Source organism: Scyliorhinus canicula, chromosome 1 (genome assembly GCF_902713615.1).
Source record: "Scyliorhinus canicula chromosome 1, sScyCan1.1, whole genome shotgun sequence".
NCBI classification, from domain to species: Eukaryota; Metazoa; Chordata; class Chondrichthyes; order Carcharhiniformes; family Scyliorhinidae; genus Scyliorhinus; species Scyliorhinus canicula.
In genome coordinates this window covers 285,242,319-285,266,452 of record NC_052146.1, presented here as the reverse complement: position 1 = coordinate 285,266,452, position 24,134 = coordinate 285,242,319, and the positions used below count along the sequence as shown (strand labels likewise).

Sequence of the window (24,134 nt, the reverse complement as noted above, 5' to 3'; positions counted from 1 at the left end):
CTCCAGACCAGGCAACATCCTGGTAAACCTCCTCTGCACCCTCTCCAAAGCCGCCACATCCTTCTGGCAGTGTGGCAACCAGAATTGTGCGCAATAGTCCAAGTGCGGCCATACCAAGGTTTTTTTTAACTGTAGCATGGCTTGCCAGTTTTTATACTCAATGCTCTGTCCAATGAAGGCAAGCATTCCATATGCTTTCTTGACTACCTTGTCCAGTTGTGTAGCCACTTTCAAAGATCTGTGGACCTGTACGCCCAGAGCTGCTCTCTGGCTTTCCATATTCCTAAGAGTTTTGCCATTTACTGTATATTTCCCCTCTATGTTAGACCGACCAAAATGCATTCCCTCATATTTGTCCGGATTAAACTCCATTTGCCATTTCTCTGCCCAAGTCTCCAACCTATCTATGTCCTGCTGTATCCTCGAAACAATCCTCAACACTATCTGCCACTCCACCAACCTTGGTGTCATCCGCGAACTTACTAATCAGACCCGCTACATTTTCCTCCAAATCATTTATGTATACTACAAACAACAGACCCAAGCACAAATCCCTGTGGAACACCACTAAGTCACAACCCTCCATTCAGAAAAAACACCTTTCTACTCCTACCCTCTGCCTTCTGTGATCGAGACAGTTCTGTATCCAACTTGCCACTTCTAATCCCGTGTGACTTCACCTTTTGTACCAGTCTGCCATAAGGCACCTTGTCAAAGGCTATACTGAAGTCCATGTAAATAAAATCCACTGCCCTCCCCATATCAGTCATCTTTGTCACCTCCTCAAAAAGCTCAATCAAGTTAGTGAGGCACGGCCGCCCCTTCACAAAGCCATGCTGTCTATCGCTGATGAGTCCATTTGTTTCCAAATGGGTATAAATCCTGTCTACGAGAATTCTCTCCAATAATTTACCCACTACCGACGTGAGGATCACCGGCCATAGTTTTCTGGATTATCCTTGCTATCTTTCTCGAACTGCAGTACCACAGTAGCTATTCTCCAGTCCTCTGGGATCTCACCTGTGGCCAATGAGGATACAAAGATATCAGTTAAGGCCCCAGCAATTTCCTACCCTGCTTCCCTCAATATTCTGGGGTAAATCCCATCAGGCCCAGGAGGCTTATCTGACTTAATGTCTTAAAAAAAACACAATACCCCCTCCTTTTTGATGTCAACATGATTCAGACTACTTACACACTTCATCCAAGAATCATGTTCCACAAAGTCCTTTTCTTTGGTGAACACTGATGCAAAGTACTCATTTAATACCTCGCCCATTTCCTCTGGCTCAACACATAGATTCCCCCCCCCCACTGTCCTGAAGTGGTCCAATCCTTTCCCTGGCCACCCTGTTGCTTTTTACATATGAATAAAAAGTTTTGGGATATACCTTACTCCAACTTGCCAAGGACGTTTCATGATAGATCTGCAATGGGGCCTCAAGTTCTCATTTTGATGACAGATTAAGGAATAAAGTTGTATATCTAAGTTTTCAAATAACACTAAATTAGGAGGTGCAGTAAGCTTTGTACATGAGAGCAGGAAGCCTCGAAGGGACACAGAAAGTGTAAATACGTGGGCAAAAGTATGGCAGATGGAGTTCAATGTGGAAAATGTGAGGTTGTCCATTTTGGATCTATAAATATAAGTAGGAATATTTTCTTAATAATAAAAGACTAGATGTTATGGAGAAACAAAAGGATTTAGCTGTCAATGGACACAAATTACTAAAAGCTATTGCAAATACAAAAAGGAATCATCAAGTTATTAGAATATTGACCTTTACTTCAAAGGGATTGGAATTCAAATGTAAGGAAACAATGTTTCAGTTGTATAGTATTCTGTTAGGCTTAAAGGATTGAATTCGGAGCCAAATGTCATAATCTTGGTTTGTATTTCCTTGAGTTTAGAGTGTCGAGGGGTGATCTTACACAGGAAAATGATGAAGGGATTCAAGAGAGTATATGAAGAAACAATTTCTGTGGTGGGAGAAGCTGAAAGAGGGGACTGGAATCTTCAAATTAAGTCAAGCCAGTTAAAAGGGCAGCATGGTACCACAGTGGTTAGCATAGTTACTACTCAGCTCCAGGGTCCCAGGTTTGATTCCTGGCTTGGGTCATTGTCTGTGCAGAGTCTGCACGTTCTCCCATGTCTGCGTGGGTTTCCTCCAGGTGCTCCGGTTTCCTCCCACAGTCCAAAGATGTGCAGGTTAGGTGGATTGGCCATGATATATTGCCCTTGGTGTCCAAAAAGGTTAGGTGGGGTTACTGGATTACTGGGATAGGGTGGAGGCGTAGGCTTAAGTAGGATGCTCTTTCCAATGGCCAGTGCAGACTCGATGGGCCAAATGGCCTCCTTCTGCACTGTAAATTCTTTGAAACTATGAAAAGTAAAATCAAAAAGCATTTTTCCAGACAAGGGATGGTGAAAATCTGAAATTCCTCCAAAAGTGTGCGAATGCTGAATCAAATGAAATTTAAGACTGAGATCAAATGATTTTTATGAAGGGGAAGTTTTGTTAAAATTAATTCATCGATGTGGACATTGCTGGCTGGGCCAGCATTTATTGCCCTGATTGCCTTTGAACCGAGTGGCTTGCCAGGTCATTTCAGAGGGCATTTAAGAGTCGACCACATTGCTGTGGATCCGGTGTCACATGTCACCAGGCCAGGTAAGGATGACAGATTTCCTTCCCTAAAGGACGTTAGTGAACCAGGTGGCCTTTACGATCATCAACAATTGTTTCATGGTAATCATTAGACTTTTCATTCCAGATGTTTTTTAATGAATTCAAATTTTGAACCCAGATTCACAGAGCATTACCCTGTGTCTCTGAATTACTAGATTAGTGAAAAAAACCACTGCGCCACCATCTTCCCATAAGTATCAATTGATGGGAGGTAAATTGATTTGAAATACAGATCAGCTATGATGTAATAGATGGTAGAACAGTCTCATGAAGCTGAGTGGCCCACTCATGTTTCGATCTCCCTGTGTTCTGCCAAAGCAAAGCACTAAGTACGTGACTTACACAGAAGGAAGATGGTTTTACTATAATTTTTCTCATCAAAAAGAATAAATGACTCTTGCCCAGGCCCCATTTCCACCCTTCCATGCACCCAGACAATTATAGAACAGCAGTGCCATGGACCTGGTAACTGTTTACCTTCATTCAATGTTCACTGGTAAATTATGCTAAATGCTGGAGCAGCCAAAGGAGGGGATAACAGAGCCGCAAACTGAATGTAGGCAGGGGTTAAAGATATCAAGAAAGCAAAAAAAAAAGGCAAATGTCCACAAATGCTGCAGCAGATTCAAACAATGAAATTAAAATAAAAGCAAATTACTGCGGATGCTGGAATCTGAAACGAAAAGGACAATGCTGGAAAATCTCAGCAAGTCTGGCAGCATCTGTAGGGAGAGAAAAGAGCTAATGTTTCGAGTCCGATGACTCTTTGATAAAATAAAATAAAAGTTAGTTTCTATTATTGAGAAATAAATGGTAATTACAGTAATCTATATTTTTTGTTCTTAAGCAACACTCAAAAACAACAAAGCCATTTCACATCTGGGCCTCTATTAATGCTTTCAATCCTCTGACAGAACAGGATTCTGACCTGATCTGTTGCTGCTGAGCCACAGAATTTCTCGTAGTCAATCAGATCTTTCACTGTTGGATTCTCACCACACACTGCACATGTTGGCTGCTTGGGTCGAAGCTTAATGGTGCGAAATCGAGCATCCAGAGCATCAAATATTAACATCTGTTGGCTGTAAGATGCTGAAGAGGTTATCGTTAAGGATCATGCTGGGAAAACATACTTCTGTCACTTTAAACAGGTTAATTTATTCCCACTGAAAGACTCCAGCTGCGCAAACAGCTGGTAGCTGATAAAATGCATCCCACAGCTACTTAAACAAGAAAGCTATTTGATTTAGCAATGCATATGAGCCACCATGAGATCAATTTTATCTACTCGGAAATGATTTCTCTTTGTCTTAATTAACAGGTAGTACAAGATGGATGGGGATTGGGTGAATCGTTGAAAATTAGAACATTTCCTTTCACTGTTGAATAGAAATTCTGTCCACATTTAGCTTCACCTCACGGTCAGGGAATGGTTTGTCCCAGCAGCAAGTCGGGAAGAAATATAAAAAGTCAATTGTATATGAGATTTGAACAGATTAAATAAAAAGTGAACGGGGAACCCATTTTTCACCACTTTTTTTTTATAAATGTTTTTATTCAGTTTTCGTATTTTATATTGAACAAATTACAAATTGTTAGGAGAGAGAAAAAAAAACAAACAAAAACAAACACGCAAAAATTAACACACATATTTACAGGTAAGCATCTTCGTAGTAGTAACTGCGCCCCCCCCCCCCCCCCCTCAACATGTTTATTTAGCTTGGTTTTGGGCCTTAGCTAGCCATCGAACCCCCGTAACGAACCTGTAGCCCCCCCCCCCCTCCCGCTACCTTCCCCCGACTATTCTTCCTCTTGTACATTGGCCACAAATAGGTCCCGGAACAGTTGCATGAATGGCTCCCACGTTCTGTGGAAGCCGTCGTCCGACCCTCGGATGGCAAATTTGATTTTCTCCATTTGGAGAGATTCCGAGAGGTCGGACAGCCAGTCCGCAGCTCTGGGCGGTGCTGCTGACCGCCAGCCAAACAGGATTCTACGGCGGGCGATCAGGGAGGCAAAGGCAAGGGCATCCGCCCTCCTCCCCAGGAATAGATCTGGCTGTTCTGAAACCCCGAAGACCGCCACTATCGGGCATGGCTCCACCCTCACTCCCACCACTTTGGACATTACCTCGAAGAAGGCTGTCCAGTACTCCACGAGTCTGGGGCAGGACCAGAACATGTGGGCGTGGTTGGCCGGGCCTCTTTGGCACCGTTCACATCTGTCTTCCACCTCCGGGAAGAACCTACTCATACGGGTTCTTGTTAAGTGGGCTCTATGTACCACTTTTAGTTGCGTCAGGCTGAGCCTTGCGCACGTGGAGGTGGAGTTGACCCTATGCAGTGCTTCGCTCCAGAGTCCCCACCCGATCTCCATCCCCAGGTCGTCCTCCCATTTCCTCCTTGTTGCGTCCAGTACGGTGTCGTCCCTATCTACCAGTCGGTCATACATGTCACTACAGTTCCCTTTCTCTAGGATACTTGCGTCCAGTAGGTCTTCCAGTAGTGTCTGTCGTGGCGGTTGTGGGTACGTCCTTGTCTCCTTTCGTAGGAAGTTTTTGAGCTGCAGGTACCGTAGCTCGTTCCCCCCAGCTAGCTGAAATTTCTCTGTCAGTTCGTCCAGTGTTGCGATCCTGTCGTCCGTGTACAGGTCCCTGACTGTCAGTGTCCCCCCGTCCTGCCTCCACCTTTTGAAGGTGGCGTCGGTCAGTGCTGGTTTGAACCTATGGTTGTTGCAGATGGGAGCCCTGTTCGACATTTTGGTCAGGCCAAGTTGCTGCCGCAGTTGGTTCCAGGATTGGAGGGTGGCTGTCACCACTGGGCTGCTGGAGTGTTTTTTGGGTGGGGATGGGAGTGCTGCCGTGGCGAGGGCCCGGAGGGAGGTTCCCATGCAGGAGGCCTCCTCCGCACGCACCCACTCAGCTTCTGGCTCCTGGATCCATCCCCTTACTCGCTCGGCTGTTGCTGCCCAGTGGTAGAGTTGTAGATTCGGGAGGGCTAACCCTCCCCTGGTTTTTGTTTTTTGTAAGACCTTCTTTGGGATCCTAGCATTTTTACCCCCCCATACGAACACCATGATGAGTTTGTCCAGCGCTTTGAAAAAGGCCTTGGGGATGTAGATCGGAATGGATCTAAACAGGAAGAGGAACCTGGGCAGTACGTTCATTTTGATCGTCTGAACTCTCCCCGCGAGGGAGAGCGGGAGTGTGTTCCATCTTTGCAGGTCCTTTTTAACTTCCTCCGTCAGGCTGGTGAGGTTCCATTTGTGGATCCCTTTCCAGTCATGGGCTATTTGGATCCCCAGGTAGCGGAATTTATGTCGGGCTTGTTTGAACGGCAGCCCCTTTAGTGCTGCCCCCCCCCCCCCCCCCTTGCGGGTGTAATGGGAAGATCTCACTTTTGCTCATGTTGAGTTTGTAGCCCGAGAAGGCTCCAAACTCTTTCAGGAGCGCGATGATCCCGTCCATGCTGCTTTGTGGGTCCGAGATATAGAGGAGCAGATCATCCGCATAGAGTGAGACTCTGTGCTCTCTACCTCCCCTTCGGATCCCCCTCCAATTTTTTGCTGCCCTGAGCGCGATTGCTAGCGGTTCGATTGCTAGTGCGAACAGCAGCGGGGACAGTGGGCATCCTTGTCTGGTGCCCCTGTGCAGCTGGAAGTATTGGGAGTTGGTATTGTTGGTCTGTACACTCGCCATGGGAGCGTTGTACAGGAGCTTTACCCAAGCGGTGAACCCTGTTCCAAGCCCGAACCGCTCCAGTACCTCTATGAGGTATTTCCATTCGACTCTGTCGAAGGCCTTTTCTGCGTCCAGGGAGACGATCACCTCTTGTGTTCTCTCCCCGGAGGGGGTCATTATCACGTTCAATTTTTCACCACTTGATGTTACTACCTGATTTGGTATTATATCATGGGACAATTTCAAAGGGCATTAGCCCAGCTACTTCCCAGGAAATTCCAAGCTCATTGCATTAGATAAATCCAAGATGGCGCCGGAGCGAGGTGACTTCTTGCAAGCTGTGCCCACCATACCCTCTAATTCTATCTTTTACTCTCGCTCTATGCTTCTAAAACTTCATTCGAACTGTTTTAATGGACCTACCCACTATTAAGTTGATCTTTTCTCTACACCTTGCTATAACTGTAATATTATATTCTGCAGTCTCTCCTTCCTTCCCGGTGTACGGTATGCATTGTTTGTACGGCATGCAAGAAACAATACTTTTCACTGTATACTAATACATGTGACAATAATAAATCAAATCAAAATTTAATCTTTAATCTATTCCGATGCTGCAACAAATATTTTCATTTATAGTGATTAAATCAAACATCAGAAGCAGTATTAGTAATAGTGGGTTGCTTTTTATACCTTACTGTGCTTCACTTGATCTCACATAATATATTGTATTTTTACCTATTTAAAAAATATATTAGTTAAAATACATGTCAGTCCACACCAAAACATTACACATAAACAGTGGACAACTGGATGAGGTAGCAGAGGAAGTAGAATCTGTGCAAGTGTGCAGCATCAAGGAATCCTTGCCTTCCGAAGTGGGGAAAGGCTGGAGAGAAGTTGTTATAAGTAAAAGCATTTTATCTTCCTGTCATCAAATGCCTCCCTTATTTAAGGTGGGAATAATCTAGAAGGGAATTGGCAACAATCAAACTATTTGATGTCAAAAATTTAAAGTCAGTAGTCTGAAATGCCAACTTTTCTCCCTCCACAGATGCTGTCAACCTGCTGAGTATTTTTTCAGTATTTTCTGTTTTTGTTTCAGATTTCCAGCATCTGCAGTGATGTGTCATCTGTGTTGGTCTAACATCGACTGCAACTGGATGCAGTAAAACGAGAAACAGGCTTCCGACACAGGAGATGGTCCAACACTGTTTTATTGAACCTGTTGATTGCTGTATATAATCTGCAGTGGGTTGACACTCTATTAACCTAACAGATAACTTCCTACTGGCTTGACCAGACTAGCTCTCTATCACATGGTGATGATGTTCATTGGCCCATGCACTGCGACTATCTCCCTGGCTGTGTCCTGTGAGAGAGAGAGAGCCTTACTGCCCTGTGGGCTTTATAGTGGTGGTGTACTGTCTGGTGATTGGTTGTTCTGTGTCGTGCTATCCTGTGCGTCAATCACTGCCTGTCTGCATCTCATGATATACATGGGTGGATATTATGACATGCAGTATTTTGCTTTTCATACATCTGTGACTAGATCAATCTTTTGATGTATTTTTATGCATCAACTGGGCAGTTTGAGAAAATATTTGGAAACAGGAGGGAAAAGTGAAAAATGTTAATCCCACACTTTGTTTTTAAACTACAATTTTACGGTGAGAAGAAGCCATTGGAATGTTACAACCAAAAGCTGACAACAGCCACATGGTGGCAGTATTGCCCTGCATCACTCTTTGTTATTACTGTGGTCTTTGGTGTATTGTAACTCAAACTATTACTGACTTTCAAAATCTACTGAAATTCAATCACAATTTGCAATGTGACAATTTCACTTTCAGCACTTCCTGCTGTCATTCATTGGCTTACTCCAATGCAGTAAGAAGTCTAACAACACCAGGTTAAAGTCCAACAGGTTTGTTTCAAACACGAGCTTTTGGAGCACTGCTCCTTCCTCAGGTGAACATTCACCAGACAGTACACCACCACTATATTCACCTGAACATTCACCTGAGGAAGGAGCAGTGCTCCGAAAGTTCGTGTTTGAAACAAACCTGTTGGACTTTAACCTGGTGTTGTAAGACTTCTTACTGTGCTCACCCCAGTCCAACACCGGCATCTCCACATCATTACTCCAATGTAGCACAACATTTCATGGGTGCATTGTAGTTGTCTGAAGTGCTACATTTGCAGCCTAGGAACTAACATTTGGTTTATGTTCCTCAAAACAATAAACTGGTAAGGAAATAAAAAGATACATCCCATTCCTGATGCAATCTTCAGCACCTCCAGGGCCTGAATACATCCCAGAATTCCAGGCACTATATGGAAAAAACATCATTAGATTTACACTTGTGTTATTGATTAATGGCATGCGAATAATGCGTTGCTCATAAGGCCAGCATTTACTTCCCATCCCTAGTTGCCCTTGAGAAGTTAGAATCATAGAATTTACAGTGCAGAAGGAGGCCATTTGGCCCATCAAGTCTGCACCGGCTCTTCGAAAGAGCACCCTACCCAAGCCCACACCTCCACCCTATCCCCATAAGCCAGTAACCTCACCCAACACTAAGGGCAATTTTGGACACTAAGGGAAATTTAGCATGGCCAATCCACCTAACCTTCACATCTTTGGGCTCTGGGAGGAAAAACGGGCATGGGCGCATGGCGCCCCACTGCACAGAGAATCGGGCAAGCGGGCGTAGCGGTGATTTTCCGGTGGCCCAGCGATTCTCCGGGCTGGAATGGCCGAAGTCCTGCCAGCGTGACTGGATGTCACGCCGGCGCCGTTCTAATAGGATATAAAAAAACAGCAACCAGTCGTGCTGGCTGACGCTGCGGGAGGAGGTAGTTGACGGCAGCCACAGCACGAGGATACCGAGGAGGAGGAGGAGAATGTGCCACGGCCACGTAGGCATCCGATGAGGCCTCGTGTTTACCGGCGCCGCATGCCTGGACAGGGTATGCAGGAGGAGACTCCGGATGAGCCAGGAGACCGTCGCCCACATTTGCCACCTTATGGCACACATGGGACTGTGGGTGGACATGCCTTCCCGGTGGCCGTCAAGGTGACGATCGCCCTCAACCTCTTTGCGACGGGGTGGTTCCGAGTGGGGACCTGTCTGGCATCTCGCAGCCATCAGGGCACAGGTGCATCCGGGCCGTCACTGATGCCCTGTACGACATCACAAACCGATACATACAGTTCCCTGTGGACCGCGCCCACCAGGATGTCCGCACCGCGGGGATCGCCGCAGTTGCTCGGATACCCATGGTCCGGGGGCGATCAATAGAGTGCACATCGCCATACGGCCCACATCGGATGAAAGGGCCATGTGCATGAACAGGAAGGGTACGTACTCAATGAACGTGCAGGTGGTCTGTGACCACAGGATGACGATCATGCATGTCTGCGCCAGGTACCCTGGCAGTGTGCATGACTCTTTTATATTGGCCCAATCTTTCATCCCTGGCATGTTCGATGGACCCCTCCGCCCATGCAGGGGTTATCCATTGCAGTCATGGCTGATGACTCCTATATGGAAGCCACAGACTGCCGCGGAGCATCGCTACAATGATGCCCATCGTGCGACCAGGGGTGTGTCGAGAGGTGTTTATGCTGCTCAAGATGCGCTTCAGGTGCCTGGACCACTCAGGAGGGGCCCTCCAGTAGCCATCGGTGAGGGTCGGCCTCATCATTCTGGTCTGCTGCGTCCTGCACAGCATAGCGCAGCAGAGGGGCGATGTACTGGAGGATGAGTATGGGATCAGGTTGAGGGGCACTCCTCTCCAGATGAGGGGGATGGTGGGGGGATTGGGGGGGCAATGCACGGGACATGGGGGATGGACGGCAATGGGAGGCTGCCCGACGCCGCCGGCTGGGCCAGCAAGCACGGGAGGTGCTGATAGCCGCACGTTTCAGCGACCACGGTGGGTGGCAGGATTGATGGGCATGGGCACAGATAGCAGAGTTTGACACCTCCCACACCACCGACCACCCTCACCGCCCCCACCACCACATCACTCGCATGCATACCACCCCTCCATGACACATTCGCCTGCGGCACAACGGAATGGGGGTCACACAGTTGACGGTGTAAGCGGGTCTGGTACAAGGCATGGAGAATGACGACAGCCCGCTCTGCGATGAGCTCCGAGCTATACAGCCTTCGACAATGTCTGACTCATGGCCACATCAAGACCCTCCACCTGGGTGGATCCTGCATGCGGCCTGGACACTGCATCTCATGGCCCTGTCGCATGGCTGGGGGCGGGTTGGCGTGGGAGAACCGTGGCGGGGGTGGGGCACAACACACTCACCGGACACTCACACTCACTCAACATTCCATCGCAGCACCCCGCACCTACACTGGCACCAAGTCCGCGTCCAACCCCCGTATGCATCGGACATAGCACAGAGGCAGCTTACATAGGTGTGAAAGGTGTTTAATAACGGACGTTCTGTACATGTGCCATAGATCATTTAACTATTCTGTGCCCTGCACCCGTGCCAACTTACTCAGTGTCTACCTTTCTGGCCTTACGGGCCCTATTACTACGTCTAGGTGTTCCCCCAGACGGTACAGCAGAACTGGAGGTGGACTCCTGTGACCCCTGCCCTGGGACTAGGGTCCCCTTTGGCGGCTGTTTCCTGGGGCGGCCCAGCCTGGATGGGCCAGGCTGCACCTCGGGCGATTGGAATGGCGTGGTGCCACCCTGTTCTGACCGCTGCCCACCAGATTCACCAGTGACGGTAGCGAGGGGGGGGGGGGGGGGGGGGGGGGGGGGGGGAGAGACCGAGGTGGCGCGGAGTTCCAGGACATCCCCTGCAGGGGGACCCAAAACGGGCCGCGTCACCTCCTCCTCCCTCGGGGTGCCAAGTGGCCCCCCCAGGGCTCTCCATGGGACGGGGGTGTCAGCGGATCCAGCACCCGGGGCACCCCCGTCACCTGACTCTGCCAGTCCTGGAGGCCCGCGCTGGTATCGACCAGGGTCTGAATGTTTGCAGCCATGGAGCTCAGGGAGTTGGCCATCCCTGTCTGGCTCTGTACAACGCCAGCATCACCTGGGCAATGACGCTGATGCTCTCAGTGGTGGCCTGCTGAGACTGGGCCACGTTGCTGAGCGCCTCTGCGATGTTCAGCTGGCTCTGGCTCATGGCTGTCTGTAAGAGGGCAGCCCTGTCTTGGGCCACAGAGGCCTCGTGCACAGATAGCCCCAGGCCTTGACCCATGCCTGACACCGCGGACGCCACCCGTGCGGTGTTGACCTGTGTGACACTCATGACCGGCCCTATTTCTTGCTCCTGGACGTGGACGCACTCCTCCACCTGCATCTGCAGGTGCTGGAAACCAGCCATCACCCCCTTCTCACGTCCCTGGGTCCCTGACTGCATCGTGTCTATGGATGGGTGAGGGAATTCCAGAAACGTGGGATCCGTCTGGACGGCAGCTGTTTGCTGGGGCCGGGCTGCCCCCCGACCGTCCGTCCCATTGGCTGCTTCTACCTCCACCTGCTGTACCAGAGTGGCTATGTGGTGCGCACCAGTTAGTGTCCCAGAAGCCTCATGGCCAACCGAGGTGAGGGTCTCTGCGATAGCGGAGTGTGTAGGAGACAGCTGTGACCCAACCTCAGTGTCTTCATCGGACCTGTAGTCAGGGGTCCCCTGGGGTGCGGTGTCCTGTCTGCCCGACCCCTCCATGTTTGTGTCATATAGTGTTCTTTCTGTCTGTCCCGTGTGCTGGTGTCCTGTGTAGTTGTGTCGTGTTTGTCTGTCCCCTGTGTGCTGGTGTCCTGTGTCATCGTGTCGTGTCTGTCTGTCCCGTGTGCTAGTGTCCTGTGTCGTCGTGTCGTGTCTATCTGTCCCTGTGTGCTGGTGACCTGTGTCGTCGTGTCGTGTCTGTCTGTCCCTGTGTGCTGGTGACCTGTGTCGTCGTGTCGTGTTTGTCTGTCCCTGTGTGCTGGTGACCTGTGTCGTCGTGTCATGTCTGTCTGTCCCTGTGTGCTGGTGACCTGTGTCGTCGTGCCGTGTCTGTCTGTCCCGTGTGCTAGTGTGCTGTGTCGTCGTGTCGTGTCTGTCTGTCCCTGTGTGCTGGTGACCTGTGTCGTCGTGTCGTGTCTGTCTGTCCCTGTGTGCTGGTGACCTGTGTCGTCGTGCCGTGTCTGTCTGTCCCGTGTGCTAGTGTGCTGTGTCGTCGTGTCGTGTCTGTCTGTCCCTGTGTGCTGGTGACCTGTGTCGTCGTGCCGTGTCTGTCTGTCCCGTGTGCTAGTGTGCTGTGTCGTCGTGTCGTGTCTGTCTGTCCCTGTGTGCTGGTGACCTGTGTCGTCGTGTCGTGTTTGTCTGTCCCTGTGTGCTGGTGACCTGTGTTGTCGTGTCGTGTCTGTCTGTCCCGTGTGCTAGTGTCCTGTGTCGTCGCTGGACTGGGCCGTAGGGCTGTTGTTGGAGCTGCCTTCCCTGTCAATACTAGAGTCCCTGTGGGCTGCCGGCCCAGGTGCTGGCCGGGGGCGGTGTAAGGCTGAAGGGCCCGGTCGAGCTGCGTCGGCTGCCCGCCTAGGCGCTTCCCGCGGGCAGTGTCTGCCAGGTTGGCCCGGTTGATCTGCGTCGGCTGGCTGGCCAGACGCTGGGCGTGGGCGGTGTCTGCCAGGTGGGCCGGGTCGGTCGCCGGTTGGCCCTGCAAGACATAATATACCATCATGGTTAGGCAGGTGGATGGGGGTGTGGGTCGCGGTAAGGGGTGGGTGGAGAGTGCTGAGGGGTGAGTGCTGAGGGGAGGATGATATGGGGAAGGTGATGAGGGGAGGGTGATGAGGGGAGGGTGCTGAGGGGAACATGCTGAGGGGAACATGCTGAGGGGAAAAGTGCTGAGGAGAAAGTGCTGAGGAGAAAGTGCTGAGGAGAAAGTACTGAGGAGAAAGTGCTGAGCAGAAAGTGCTGAGGGGAAAGGGGCCAGGCAGGGGGGGGGACAATCTCACTTGGTGGCGCGCGCCCGATCTCGGCATTGGCAATCTCCCTCAGGTGCACCAGCTATGCCCAGTGCCCAAATAACAGCATTAAGCGGCCCGATGCATGCAGCCCGGCAGTTGCGTCTATGTTGACATGGGTGCACAGGGCACACGGCCAACGCGGCTTGCATGGGTGGCTGAAGCCATGTGGGTCACGGCTGTGGTTGTACCGTCCCCCTAGGGAGTGGGTGGGAGTCACATGTGTGGGTGTTAGAGGGGTTGGCCCAATGGGCACATTGTTGGGTACTCACCCTGGCTGCCCTGAGTAGGTAGTTCACCTTTTTGCGACACTGCCAGACCTGGGTGTCACCGCGATGGCACTGACGGCAATGCCCACCTCCCTCCAGACACTGGGCCACATTGTCTGGGACCCTCTGGCTGGGTTCGGGGTACAGCCACCCCCTCCTCTCCTCGAAGGCGTCCAGGAGCGTCTCCAGGTCATGATCCATAAACCGTGGGGCTGCTCGGCGTGGCGCCATCTTGCTCGGTCGGCAGTCTGTGCGCCCACGTCGCCTTGTGCGCTGCGGCGCTGCGTCGATTGCGTGGCGCCGTGTCTCTGACGCTACTCTGAGGCCGCGCCCCCGTGCTTCACGCCACGCTCATACTAGCCCCCGTTTGTCCGGAGAATGGGGCTCCGAAACGACCGTTGATTCCGGCGTGCAACACTCCCGTTTTGACACCGGCGTCAACAATTAGCTGATGTATGGGCGAATCCCGCCCCATGTGTTTTGGATGTATAAAGTTTTTAGTTTTAGAAAGTACATAGAACATATTTGAAATGCAAGTTCTGGTAAACATCTAAAGGCTGGAAAACCACACAAACGGTAACGTCTACTTACTGGATGAAGGTCTAAAGTGGCAGGTGGGCTTACTTACCTAAAGGACTGGAGACATGACGTTTGCAGTTATTCCACTATAGCATAAGATATTTATGCAGTTTCCCAGAATTAAGGAAAGCTTTGGAATTAAAAGGTAGTTAATTTGCATTTCCACCTGGAAACATAGGAGATGGGTGGTGCTTAGTGACCTTCTTATATTGAGTTATTTCTGTGAATTCAGTTGGGCAGATGCTGGCAAGACTGTTTAATGTTTGGAAAAGCAGCTGTGAGATTGTGTCAGCTTTGGGTCTTATGTAGCTTATAGTTCAAAGTTGAGAGATAAAGCCAGACCTAAAGCCTACCTGAAGTAGACCACATGCTGGATCTATCATCCATGATGCAGCCTGCAAACAGGAGCTAGTGTTCAGGATAAGAAAGTTGGAAAGAGAAAAAACAACTCGAAGATTTGTTTAATGTACAATAATATACAAAATCCTCGATAAAAGGCAGTTAACCTTTTTGCAGTTGGAGTCTGGAAGTGTGCAATTCACTGAGGGAAGATAGTCAAAGCAGATAGGTGATAGGACAGCTGTAAGCCAAGAAAATACGAACTACCATTTGGAATATGGATGAGGACTTAATTGCAGTTTGGATTTCACAAGGGAAAGGAAGCTGGAAGATATGCTCTAGCTCGCAGAGAATGGAAGAAATCTACAGTAGCCCTCACAGATTGTTGTGGCAAGGAAAACAACTGGTAGAGTTAGTTTGCAAGCACTAACATAGCAACCACAACTGATACATCCACAGTCAAGAACTATGATACAAAACAAGTTTTACTTTGGAAAATAGCTGGAACACTGAGGAGGATGGAGTGAAGTTCCAGAGCACTGTGGTATACTTTAGGGTGGGTAACTCTGAGAGGCAAACCTGAATGCGTAGTCTAAGTGATTATAAACTAGTGTTCATTTAAGCGCATCTGATTTATGCAGCTGTTCTATATACAATAAAAATTGTGCTTTTGTTTAAAAATGTAAAATCTTGTGACACAATTATTTTTGCTAAATCACTGGGTGTTCACATTTCTCTTTCTTTTTTAAAATAAATTTAGAGTACCCAATTCATTTTTTCCAATTAAGGGGCAATTTAGTGTGGCCAATCCACCTACCCTGCATAATCTTTGGGTTGTGGGGTGAAACCCACGCAGACACGGGGAGAAAGTGCAAAGGAATGTGCAAACTCCACAAGGACAATGACCCAGAGCGGGGATCGAACCTGGGACCTCGGCACCTTGAGGCAGCAGTGCTAACCACTGCACCACCGTGCTATCCTCAGATTTCTCTTTCAATGTTAATGGTCCCTAAATGGGTCATAACTGTTGTGCCTAGGAGACAGAGGTGACAAGAGATAGATTTAACAATACAGTAAGTAAAATAAAAATGGCTTTTAAGCAGCCAATTAGTTAAATAATTACAAAACTGTTGTTCATTAAGTTCATATGAGAAGCCTATTAAAAGACTTCTCATCCAGTGGTGATGAACATGTGAAAGATGCCATATAACTGTTCAAGAGGGCAAAATCCCCTCAGATCAAACCGCAGGCCTCTATCTTCGTCACAATATGTCCACAGTGTGTCATAATCTTTTTGCATTCTACTCCACCTGGTGATAACCAGATCAGGAAAGTATAGGTATTAGGGGAGCACGGTAGCATGGTGGTTAGCATCAATGCTTCACAGCTCCAGGGTCCCAGGTTCGATTCCCGGCTGGGTCACTGTGTGCGGAGTCTGCACGTCCTCCCCGTGTGTGCGTGGGTTTCCTCCGGGTGCTCCGGTTTCCTCCCACAGTCCAAAGATGTGCGGGTTAGGTGGATTGGCCAGGCTAAATTACCCTTAGTGTCCTAAAAAAAAAATGTTAATGGGGGTTGTTGGGTTACTGGTATAGGGTGGATACATGGGCTTGAGTAGGGTGATCATTGCTCGGCACAACATTGAGGGCCGAAGGGCCTGTTCTGTGCTGTACTGTTCTAAAAAAATAAAACACAATAGATTTGAAGAGCATAAACTAAGTACAGTAAACATAACTCCAAGGAATGATCGGTAAAAAATTCAGATAGTGCCTCAATAAATTGCCATTTCACAAGTTAGGAAACAGCTCACAAAAGCACAAGTTGTTCTATTAACACTGCAACTGGAAACCTTTGCTTTGTATACACGCCAACAAAGCATTCTTCAAATTAATTATCAAAAGACTGTAAATAATGCTTTATTTTGACCCAACCACTAGATGGAGCACTTGCATTTGTAAACAAAGATTGTCAATGAAAAGATAAACAAGTTATTTTGTGTTGCAAATATCAATCAGGTCATTTTTCTTCCATTAAACTACTGCTTTGGCATTTTGAACACAGTGACACAGTGGTTAACACTGCTGCCTCATGGTGCCAGGTTCGATTCTGATCTCGGGTGACTGTGTGGAGTTTACACTTTACCCTGTGTCTGCGTGGATTTCCTTTGGGTGCTCCAGTTTCCTCCCACAGTCCGACGATGTGCAGGTTAGGTGGATTGGCCATGCCCCTAAGAGTCCAAAGGTTGGGAGGGGTTGCGGGGATAGAGCAGGAGATATGCCTAGGTAGGGTGATCTTTCGAAGGATCGTTGCACTCAATGGGCTGAATGTCCTCCTTCTGCACTGCAGGGATTCCATGATGATATTGTTCCGAGACTTATATTTACTTATAAAGGTCACTTCGGAGTGCAGTTCATAAATTTAAAAATTATTTCTCAACTCATGATCATAACTGGCAGGGCAACAGTGTGGCGCAGTGGTTAGCATTGCTACCTCACAGCGCTGAGGACCCGGCTTTGAACCCGGCTCTGGGTCACGTCCATGTGGAGTTTGCACACTCTCCCGTGTCTGCATGGTGTCACCCCCACAACCCAAAGATGTACAGGATAGGTGGATTAGCCATGTTAAATTGCTCCTCAATTGGAAAAAATAAGAATTGGGTACTCTAAATTTATTTTTAAAAATCATGAATTTACATATTTTCACTTCTCTATCCCAAGATCAATATTTTAGGATATTAGTTCATGGTTTATCTCTCATGTGTAAGTAAAATATATTTTAAATTTCATTCAAAAGCAGATTTCAAAACCTCTCAGCCCAACAGTCACAGCTGATCTCAAGAAAAACATGGGGGTCTGGTCCAAGCACCTGTCCAGGTTAGAGTTAATTAAAGAGAACCAGCAAAGATTTGTAAAAGGCAGATCATGCAAGTCAAATCAACTTTTTTGATGAAGAAACAGAGAAGATTAATGCAATGAATGTTGCCTATATTGATTGTGAGAAAGTGTTTGACAAAGTATTACGGGTGGTTAACAAAATTGAGGCTCAACTACAGGCGAGTTTTGACCAACTATCTACCAGGAAGGCAGTGCGCCAACTGAGACGAGCAAGGGGTGCAGTTTACGAACATGGAGATAAGGCATGGAGATGTAGGTTAGTAGGTCAGCTCCGGAGGGAAGCAGTGGCAAGGGAAATTCTTCAGGTGAGGGATAGGGCAGGGAAGTTGGTGGTGGCTCCGGATCTGATTAACAAGGTCTTTGAGGAATTTTATGAGAGGCTGTACAGGTCAGAGCAATCTGGGGTAGACCGGGAGATGCAGGAATTTCTAGATGGGTTGGAGTACCCAAGGTTAGGGGAGGGGAACAGGGCTACATTAGAAGGAGTGATAGTGGAGCAGGAGATAAAAGATGCAATTGGGAGGGTGCAGTCGGGGAAGACGGCAGGGCCGAATGGGTTTCCGGTGGAATATTATAAAAAATTCAAGGATAAGCTGGCATCCCTGATGGTGGGGATGTTTGAAGAGGCGATAGGGAAGGGAGTGCTGCCACAAACCTTGGGGCAGGCATCGATTTCCCTGTTGCTTAAACAAGATAAGGATCCGCGGAGTGTGGGTCGTATAGGCCCATATCACTTCTGAATGTGGATGCAAAAGTATTGGCGAAGGTACTGGCGGGTATTGGAGCTGCTTCGAGTGTTTAGGTCTTTCTCGGGGTACAAACTAAATCTAGACAAGAGTGAGTATTTTGTGGTGTCTCGGCCAAGGGTGGGGGAAGGGTGGGGGGGCTGCCATTCTGTAGGGCAGGGACTCACTTTAGGTACCTGGGGGTGCAGGTTGCCTGGGAATGGAGGGGGCTCCGCAGGTACAACATTTCTAGTTTGGTGGGGAAAGTGAAAGCTGATCTGGCAAGGTGGGATGGTCTGCCTCTGTCACTGGCGGGTCGGGTACAGGCGGTTAAAATTAATGTGTTGCCGTGATATTTGTTTATTTTTCAATAGCCGATTTTCCTGCCAAAGGCTTTTTTCAGAGAGACTGAGGGAAGGATTACTTTGTTCATATGGGTAGAGACGGTGACCAGAGTTAGAAAGGTGCTGCTAAAGAGGGGAAGGCAGGCAGAGGGTTTGGGTCTTCCGAACCTGATGTATTCCTACTGGGCAGCGAATGTGGAGAAGGTGCGGAGCTGGGTCAGACGTTGATTCCCAGTGGGTCAGAATGGAGGAGAGTTTGTGCAGGGGGCTGAGATTGAAACCACTAGCAACAGCGCCGCTCTCGGTGGCCCCGGGGTAATACTCAGGGAGTCCGGTAATAATAGCTTCATTGAGAATTTGGAGGCAGTTTCGCCAGCACTTCGGGTTGGGGCACGGTCAAGGGAAATGCTGATTCAGGGGAACCACAGATTTGAGCCAGGGAAGTGGGATGGAAATTTTTGGAAATGGGAGAAGAGGATTAAGACATTAAAAGATTTGTTTCTTAGGGGTCGGTTTGGAGGATTGAAGGAGCTGGAAGCGAAGTATGGGCTGGAGCAGGGGAAAATGTTTCGATACATGCAGGTTTGAGATTTTGCCAGAAGGGAGATACAGAGCTTCCCGGTGGAGCCGGCCTCCCCATTGCTGGAAGAGGTGCTGGCGACAGGGGTACTGGAGAAGGGGATAGTGTCGGAGGTTTACGGAGCTATTCTAGAAGAGAAGGCACCACTGGAAGGGATCAAAGCAAAGTGGGAGGAAGAGTTAGGAAAGGATATGGAGGAGAGGCTCTGGTGTGAGGTGCTCCAGAGTGTTATGAAAACGCGGAAGAATATGACATTTGAAACATGAAAGTAACACTGAGAGTGCCTGAGGCTTTAGGAATCAAAGTGAGAAGTCCCACAAAGGGTTAACAGCAGCAGCCTGTTTTGAAAACAGACAATTTCACAGACAGGGAAGAAAACAGATAGGAGCTTCCTTATAATCTACAAATTAGAAAAGTCCTTTGATTGACTTAAACTCTTAAAAGTTGTATGAAAGGATGAGGGACCTGTTCATTGATGGGAGGTTTGCGAGCCTGGGGGAGTTGGAGGAGAAATTTGGGCTCCCCCCGGGGAACATGTTCAGGTATCTGTAGGTAAAGGTGTTTGCTAGGCGGCAGGTGGAGGGATTCCCTTCGGTTCCCGCGAGGGGGGTGAGTGACAGGGTGCTTTCGGGGGTCTGGGTTGGGGAGGGGAAGGTATCTGATATCTACAAGGTAATGCAGGAGGTGGAGGAGGCGTCAGTAGAGGAGCTGAAAGCTAAGTGGGAGGGGGAACTGGGGGAACAGATCGAAGATGGGACATGGGCTGATGCCCTGGAGAGGGTTAACTCTTCCTCCTCACGTGCGCGGCTTAGCCTCATCCAATTCAAGGTGCTGCACCGGGCACACATGTCCGGGTCTAGGATGAGTAAGTTCTTTGGGGGCGAAAACAGGTGTGTTAGGTGTTTGGGGAGTGCAGCGAACCATGCCCATAGGTTCTGGGCATGCCCGGCACTGGAGGAGTTCTGGAAGGGGGTGGCGAGGACGGTGTTGAGGGTAGTAAGATCCAGGGTCAAGCCAGGCTGGGGACTCGCGATTTTTGGGGTTGGGGTGGAGCCGGGAGTACAGGAGGCGAAAGAGGCCGGTGTGCTGGCCTTTGCGTCCCTAGTAGCCCGGCGGAGGATCTTGCTGCAGTGGAAGGATGCGAGACCCCCAAGCGTGGAGACCTGGATCAACTACATGGCGGGTTTTATTAAGCCAGAGAAGGTCAAATTCGCCCTGAGAGAACAAGGGTTCTTTAGGCGGTGGCAACCTTTCCTCGACTTTCTGGCTCAACTATAGAGTACTGGGTCAGCAGCAGCAGCAACCCGGGGGGGGGGGGGGGGGGGGGGGGGGGGGGAAGAGGGGGGGGAAAGGGGGGGGGAGGGAGACGATGGCTATGTTTGCTTATTTAATTTTTATTTATTTTTAAATTTTCTTGTTGTTTACTGGGTTTGGGGGGGGGATGTGATACATGCGTTGAAACAGTCTTGGGGGTGTTACAGTTATTATGGGGTTATATTGTTGCTTTTCATTGTTTGTTGTCATATTTTCTGTAAAAAATTCCAATAAAAATTATTTTTTTTAAAAAGTTATATGAAAGGAAACAGTATTTCACAAATCTTTAAGCAATTAAGAAAGGCAGCCAGAATCTAAAGTGTAAGATAAGGAACAACTGTTAAGTGTGAAAAGTTGCTGATACCGGTAATAAAGTGAAACAACTTATTTACAAATTAAGAAATTAAAAGGTGACAAGGTCACACTATAGCTTATATCATTTTGAAGTTGAAACCTTTTAGAAGATGAACAAGGCAGATAAAGTTAGAGCCAGAGGGGATAACCCTAACATGACATTAGCTTAACCCAAAGACGACCCGGGTCGAATCTGAGAAAACTCATTAAAAAAGGAATAAATCCAAAAAAAGTGCTAACTAAGACACAGACAAATTAATTACATGTCAAGCAAAGCGAGAAAGTTACAGTCAGGAATGGCGAGCTGGTGAGGATGAAGCTGCACTGTCGCGGTTTAAAGTAGCGCCACACTTCTAAATCGATAAAACTTAGCTTTCAAACTGTCAAGCAGGCAGTCTGAAGGGTGCCAAGTGCAGAGGTTAAGGGGCCCCAAATTGCTATAAAAACTTGGGGAAATGAGCAGAGAGCATGAATCTTCCTCGGTGATGGGACGAGCAACATCGACAGACCGAGCAGCCCAGAGAAGCGAACAGAAGACCAAAAGTTAAAGAAAACTGATTGTCAAGAGAGACTTGAAAGTCTGCAACTGGTCCGAACAAGAAAATATCTTTTTACCTTTCTGTAAAAGGAGTTATTCTCTTTTAACTTGGAAATAAAGTTAAGTTCAAATTGATAACCTGAAAGAGTGGTTATTATTATTTTCTTTAAAAAGTTTACTTTACTTTACTTAGCAAGCTGGACCCGTGTGTAAGTTACTAAGTGGTAAGTAAATAAAATTCTTCTACGAAGATACGGGTTATACCGGGGGATAACTTGAAACACTAGTTTGACCTGAATAGCACCCGCCAAAGTCTGCGTAGGAGTCAGGGAGTGAGAATCCCTGCTCACCATCTAGAATAGACCGCCCCTTGTTGGAATAGGGGGAATTCTAAGAATAGTGGTGAGGCAAAAACTACAAGAGTGAATGCGTCCACCTCGTGCACGAGGTTGGGACTGATATTGCTGAAGGTGGTATACAGAGCACACCTCACGAGGGCGAGGATGAGCCAATTCTTTGAAGTAGATGTGGACCCGGGACCCGACCCCATATTCGGGGTATCGGACCAGCCAGGGTTGGAAGCGGGTGCGGAGGCAGATGTTGTAGCCTTCGCCTCGTTGATCGCCCGAAGGCGGATCCTGAAAGGTTGGAGAGCAACCTCTCCACCCTGTGCCCTGGCGTGGCGGGGGGACCTGTTGGAATTCTTACTCTTGAGAAGGTTAAGTTTGAACTGAGGGGAAGAATGGAGGGGTTCTACAATTCATGGGCATTATTCATTATGCACTTTAAAGAACTGGATAACATCGAACATTAGTTGGGGCGGGTGGGTGGGAGGGTTGAGGGGAGGGAGGCTGTGTGTATTAATGGCGACTATGGCTGATCCCTAATTCCTTTTTGTCATTTGTCTGTGTGAACATGCAGGCTAATGTTTGGGGTTTAGTGCGAGGATGGGATCATTGTTATTGATATGGGGATTGACATATTTGTTACTGATTATTGTTGGCGGGTGTATATTTGGGAGAAAATGTGGAAAAGGAGAATAAAAAATATATTTTTTTTAAATTGAGGCTCTTGGGGGTTAACAGTGGCAGCATGTAGGGAGAAGGCATGCATGCACAGGGTAGCTCCTGCCAGGGCACTTATTTTTCAGCCCTTTCAGCCCGGTTTCTGGAGTAATTCCTGTGGAAAAGACCTATCAATTTTAAGATACAAGGCGTCTGCATCAGAAAAATGCCAAGAAAGGCTGGGAGCAAGAAGCCTGCAAACGGAAATTCGTCGATAGGCTTGAACCACTCAAGGAGGCAGAACCTGAAGAGTCGTGGGGTTCCCGGAGGGTATGGAAGCCTGACTCCCACTTTTGCAGGTGTTTGGGAAGATGATGGGGGAGGGTAGATTTGTGTCCCTTCCGGAGCTGGACAGGCCCATCAGACACTCCAATAGATGCCCCAACCGAACGAACAACCACGGGCAGTCATCGTTCGGTTTAACAGTTTTCAGAAGGAGCAGGTCCTAGGCCAAGGAACACCGCGACTAGAAATGGGTAGGTAACCTCGTCAGGATCTACCAAGATGTTGGAGCTGAACTGACAAGGAAGCGAGTGGTTTTGAACAAGGCCAAGGCCGTCTTATACAAGAACGGAGTTCAGTTTGAGGTGGTGTACCCGGCGAATCTTTGTGTAACCTACGAGTCGAAAGACTATTATTTTGATGCGCTGGAGGAGGCAGATACCTTTGTAAAAAGGCATGGACTTGGCTCAAATTAATGGTGCTCTCGGAGGTTGTTGAATGTTGTTGATGGGGAAAGGTGTTGGGGAATCTCATCTATATTTGTTGATATTTCTTTGTTCTTGGGTGGGATGATTATTTCACGTTATTTAATAATAATAATAATAATCGCTTATTGTCATAAGTAGGTTTCAATGAAGTTACTGTGAAAAGCTCCTAGTCGCCACGTTCCGGCACCTGTTCGGGGAGGTTGGTACAGGAATTGAACCCGCTGGCATTGTTCTGCATTGCAAGTTGGCTATTTAGCACACTGTGCTAAACCAGCCCCTAATGTTATTTGTTTATTGATGGGGGCTAACTGGTATGAGGGGTGTTGTTCTATGTATTTTTGTTGCAATTATATTGCTCCCAGGAATTTGGTGTTTGTAGGGATACTGGCCTACGTTTTATTTTTTATCCACTGGGACAGGCAGCAGCGTTTTCTTATTTCTTTAACCTGGGTGGGGGCTGCCCACGAGCAGTAAAGCTAGCTAGTTAAAGTTCATTTTGTGGGTTTGGTTATTGTATAGGGCCGCCATGGCTAGTGTCCACACTAATGCCTTGGGTTCAGGGTACTTTTATTGAATAGGGGTACAAAACAGGGTTGACCACTGTCTCCGCTCCTGAACCTTTGGCCAATGCGGTGTGATCTTCAATAAAAGGAGGGCAGGGGGGGCTGCTTGGGGAGGAGGAGAGAAGCATAGGGTGCCTTGTATGGGTGGCATGGTAGCACAATGGTTAGAACTATTGCTTCACAGCACCAGGATCCCATGTTTATTTCCAGCTTGGGTCACTGTGGCGTCTGCACGTTCTCCCCGTGTCTGTGTGGGTTTCCTCTGGGTCCTCCGGTTTCCTCCCACAAGGACTTGGTAGTCTTGAGTTATAAGAAGTGGCTGGATAGGCTGAGATTTTTTTCCCTGGAGCGTAGGGCGGTGGTTTTTTTTGGGGGGCGGTGGCACTGTCGTCGTCCCTAATGAGGATGATTCTATCTTTAGCAGAGTCTGGTGAAGGGAATGTTTCAGGTATCTATGGGCAGATCCTGTCAGTGGGGTCAGCCCCGGTGGATGAAGTGAAGG

At 48.4% G+C, this 24,134-nt stretch overlaps 1 protein-coding gene across 1 annotated transcript in view; it reads right to left on the bottom strand.

The window, feature by feature from the left end:
• The window catches only part of mocs3 (molybdenum cofactor synthesis 3), a 120,678-nt gene that overhangs the window by 33,764 nt on the left and 62,780 nt on the right, over window positions 1-24,134 (bottom strand). The window contains exons 8-9 of the mRNA XM_038814503.1: window positions 8,640-8,702; window positions 3,619-3,782 (exon numbers count right to left, since the gene is read on the bottom strand). Of these exons, the coding sequence (XP_038670431.1) occupies window positions 3,619-3,782; window positions 8,640-8,702 (227 nt within the window). The remainder of the gene's footprint in view (window positions 1-3,618; window positions 3,783-8,639; window positions 8,703-24,134) is intronic.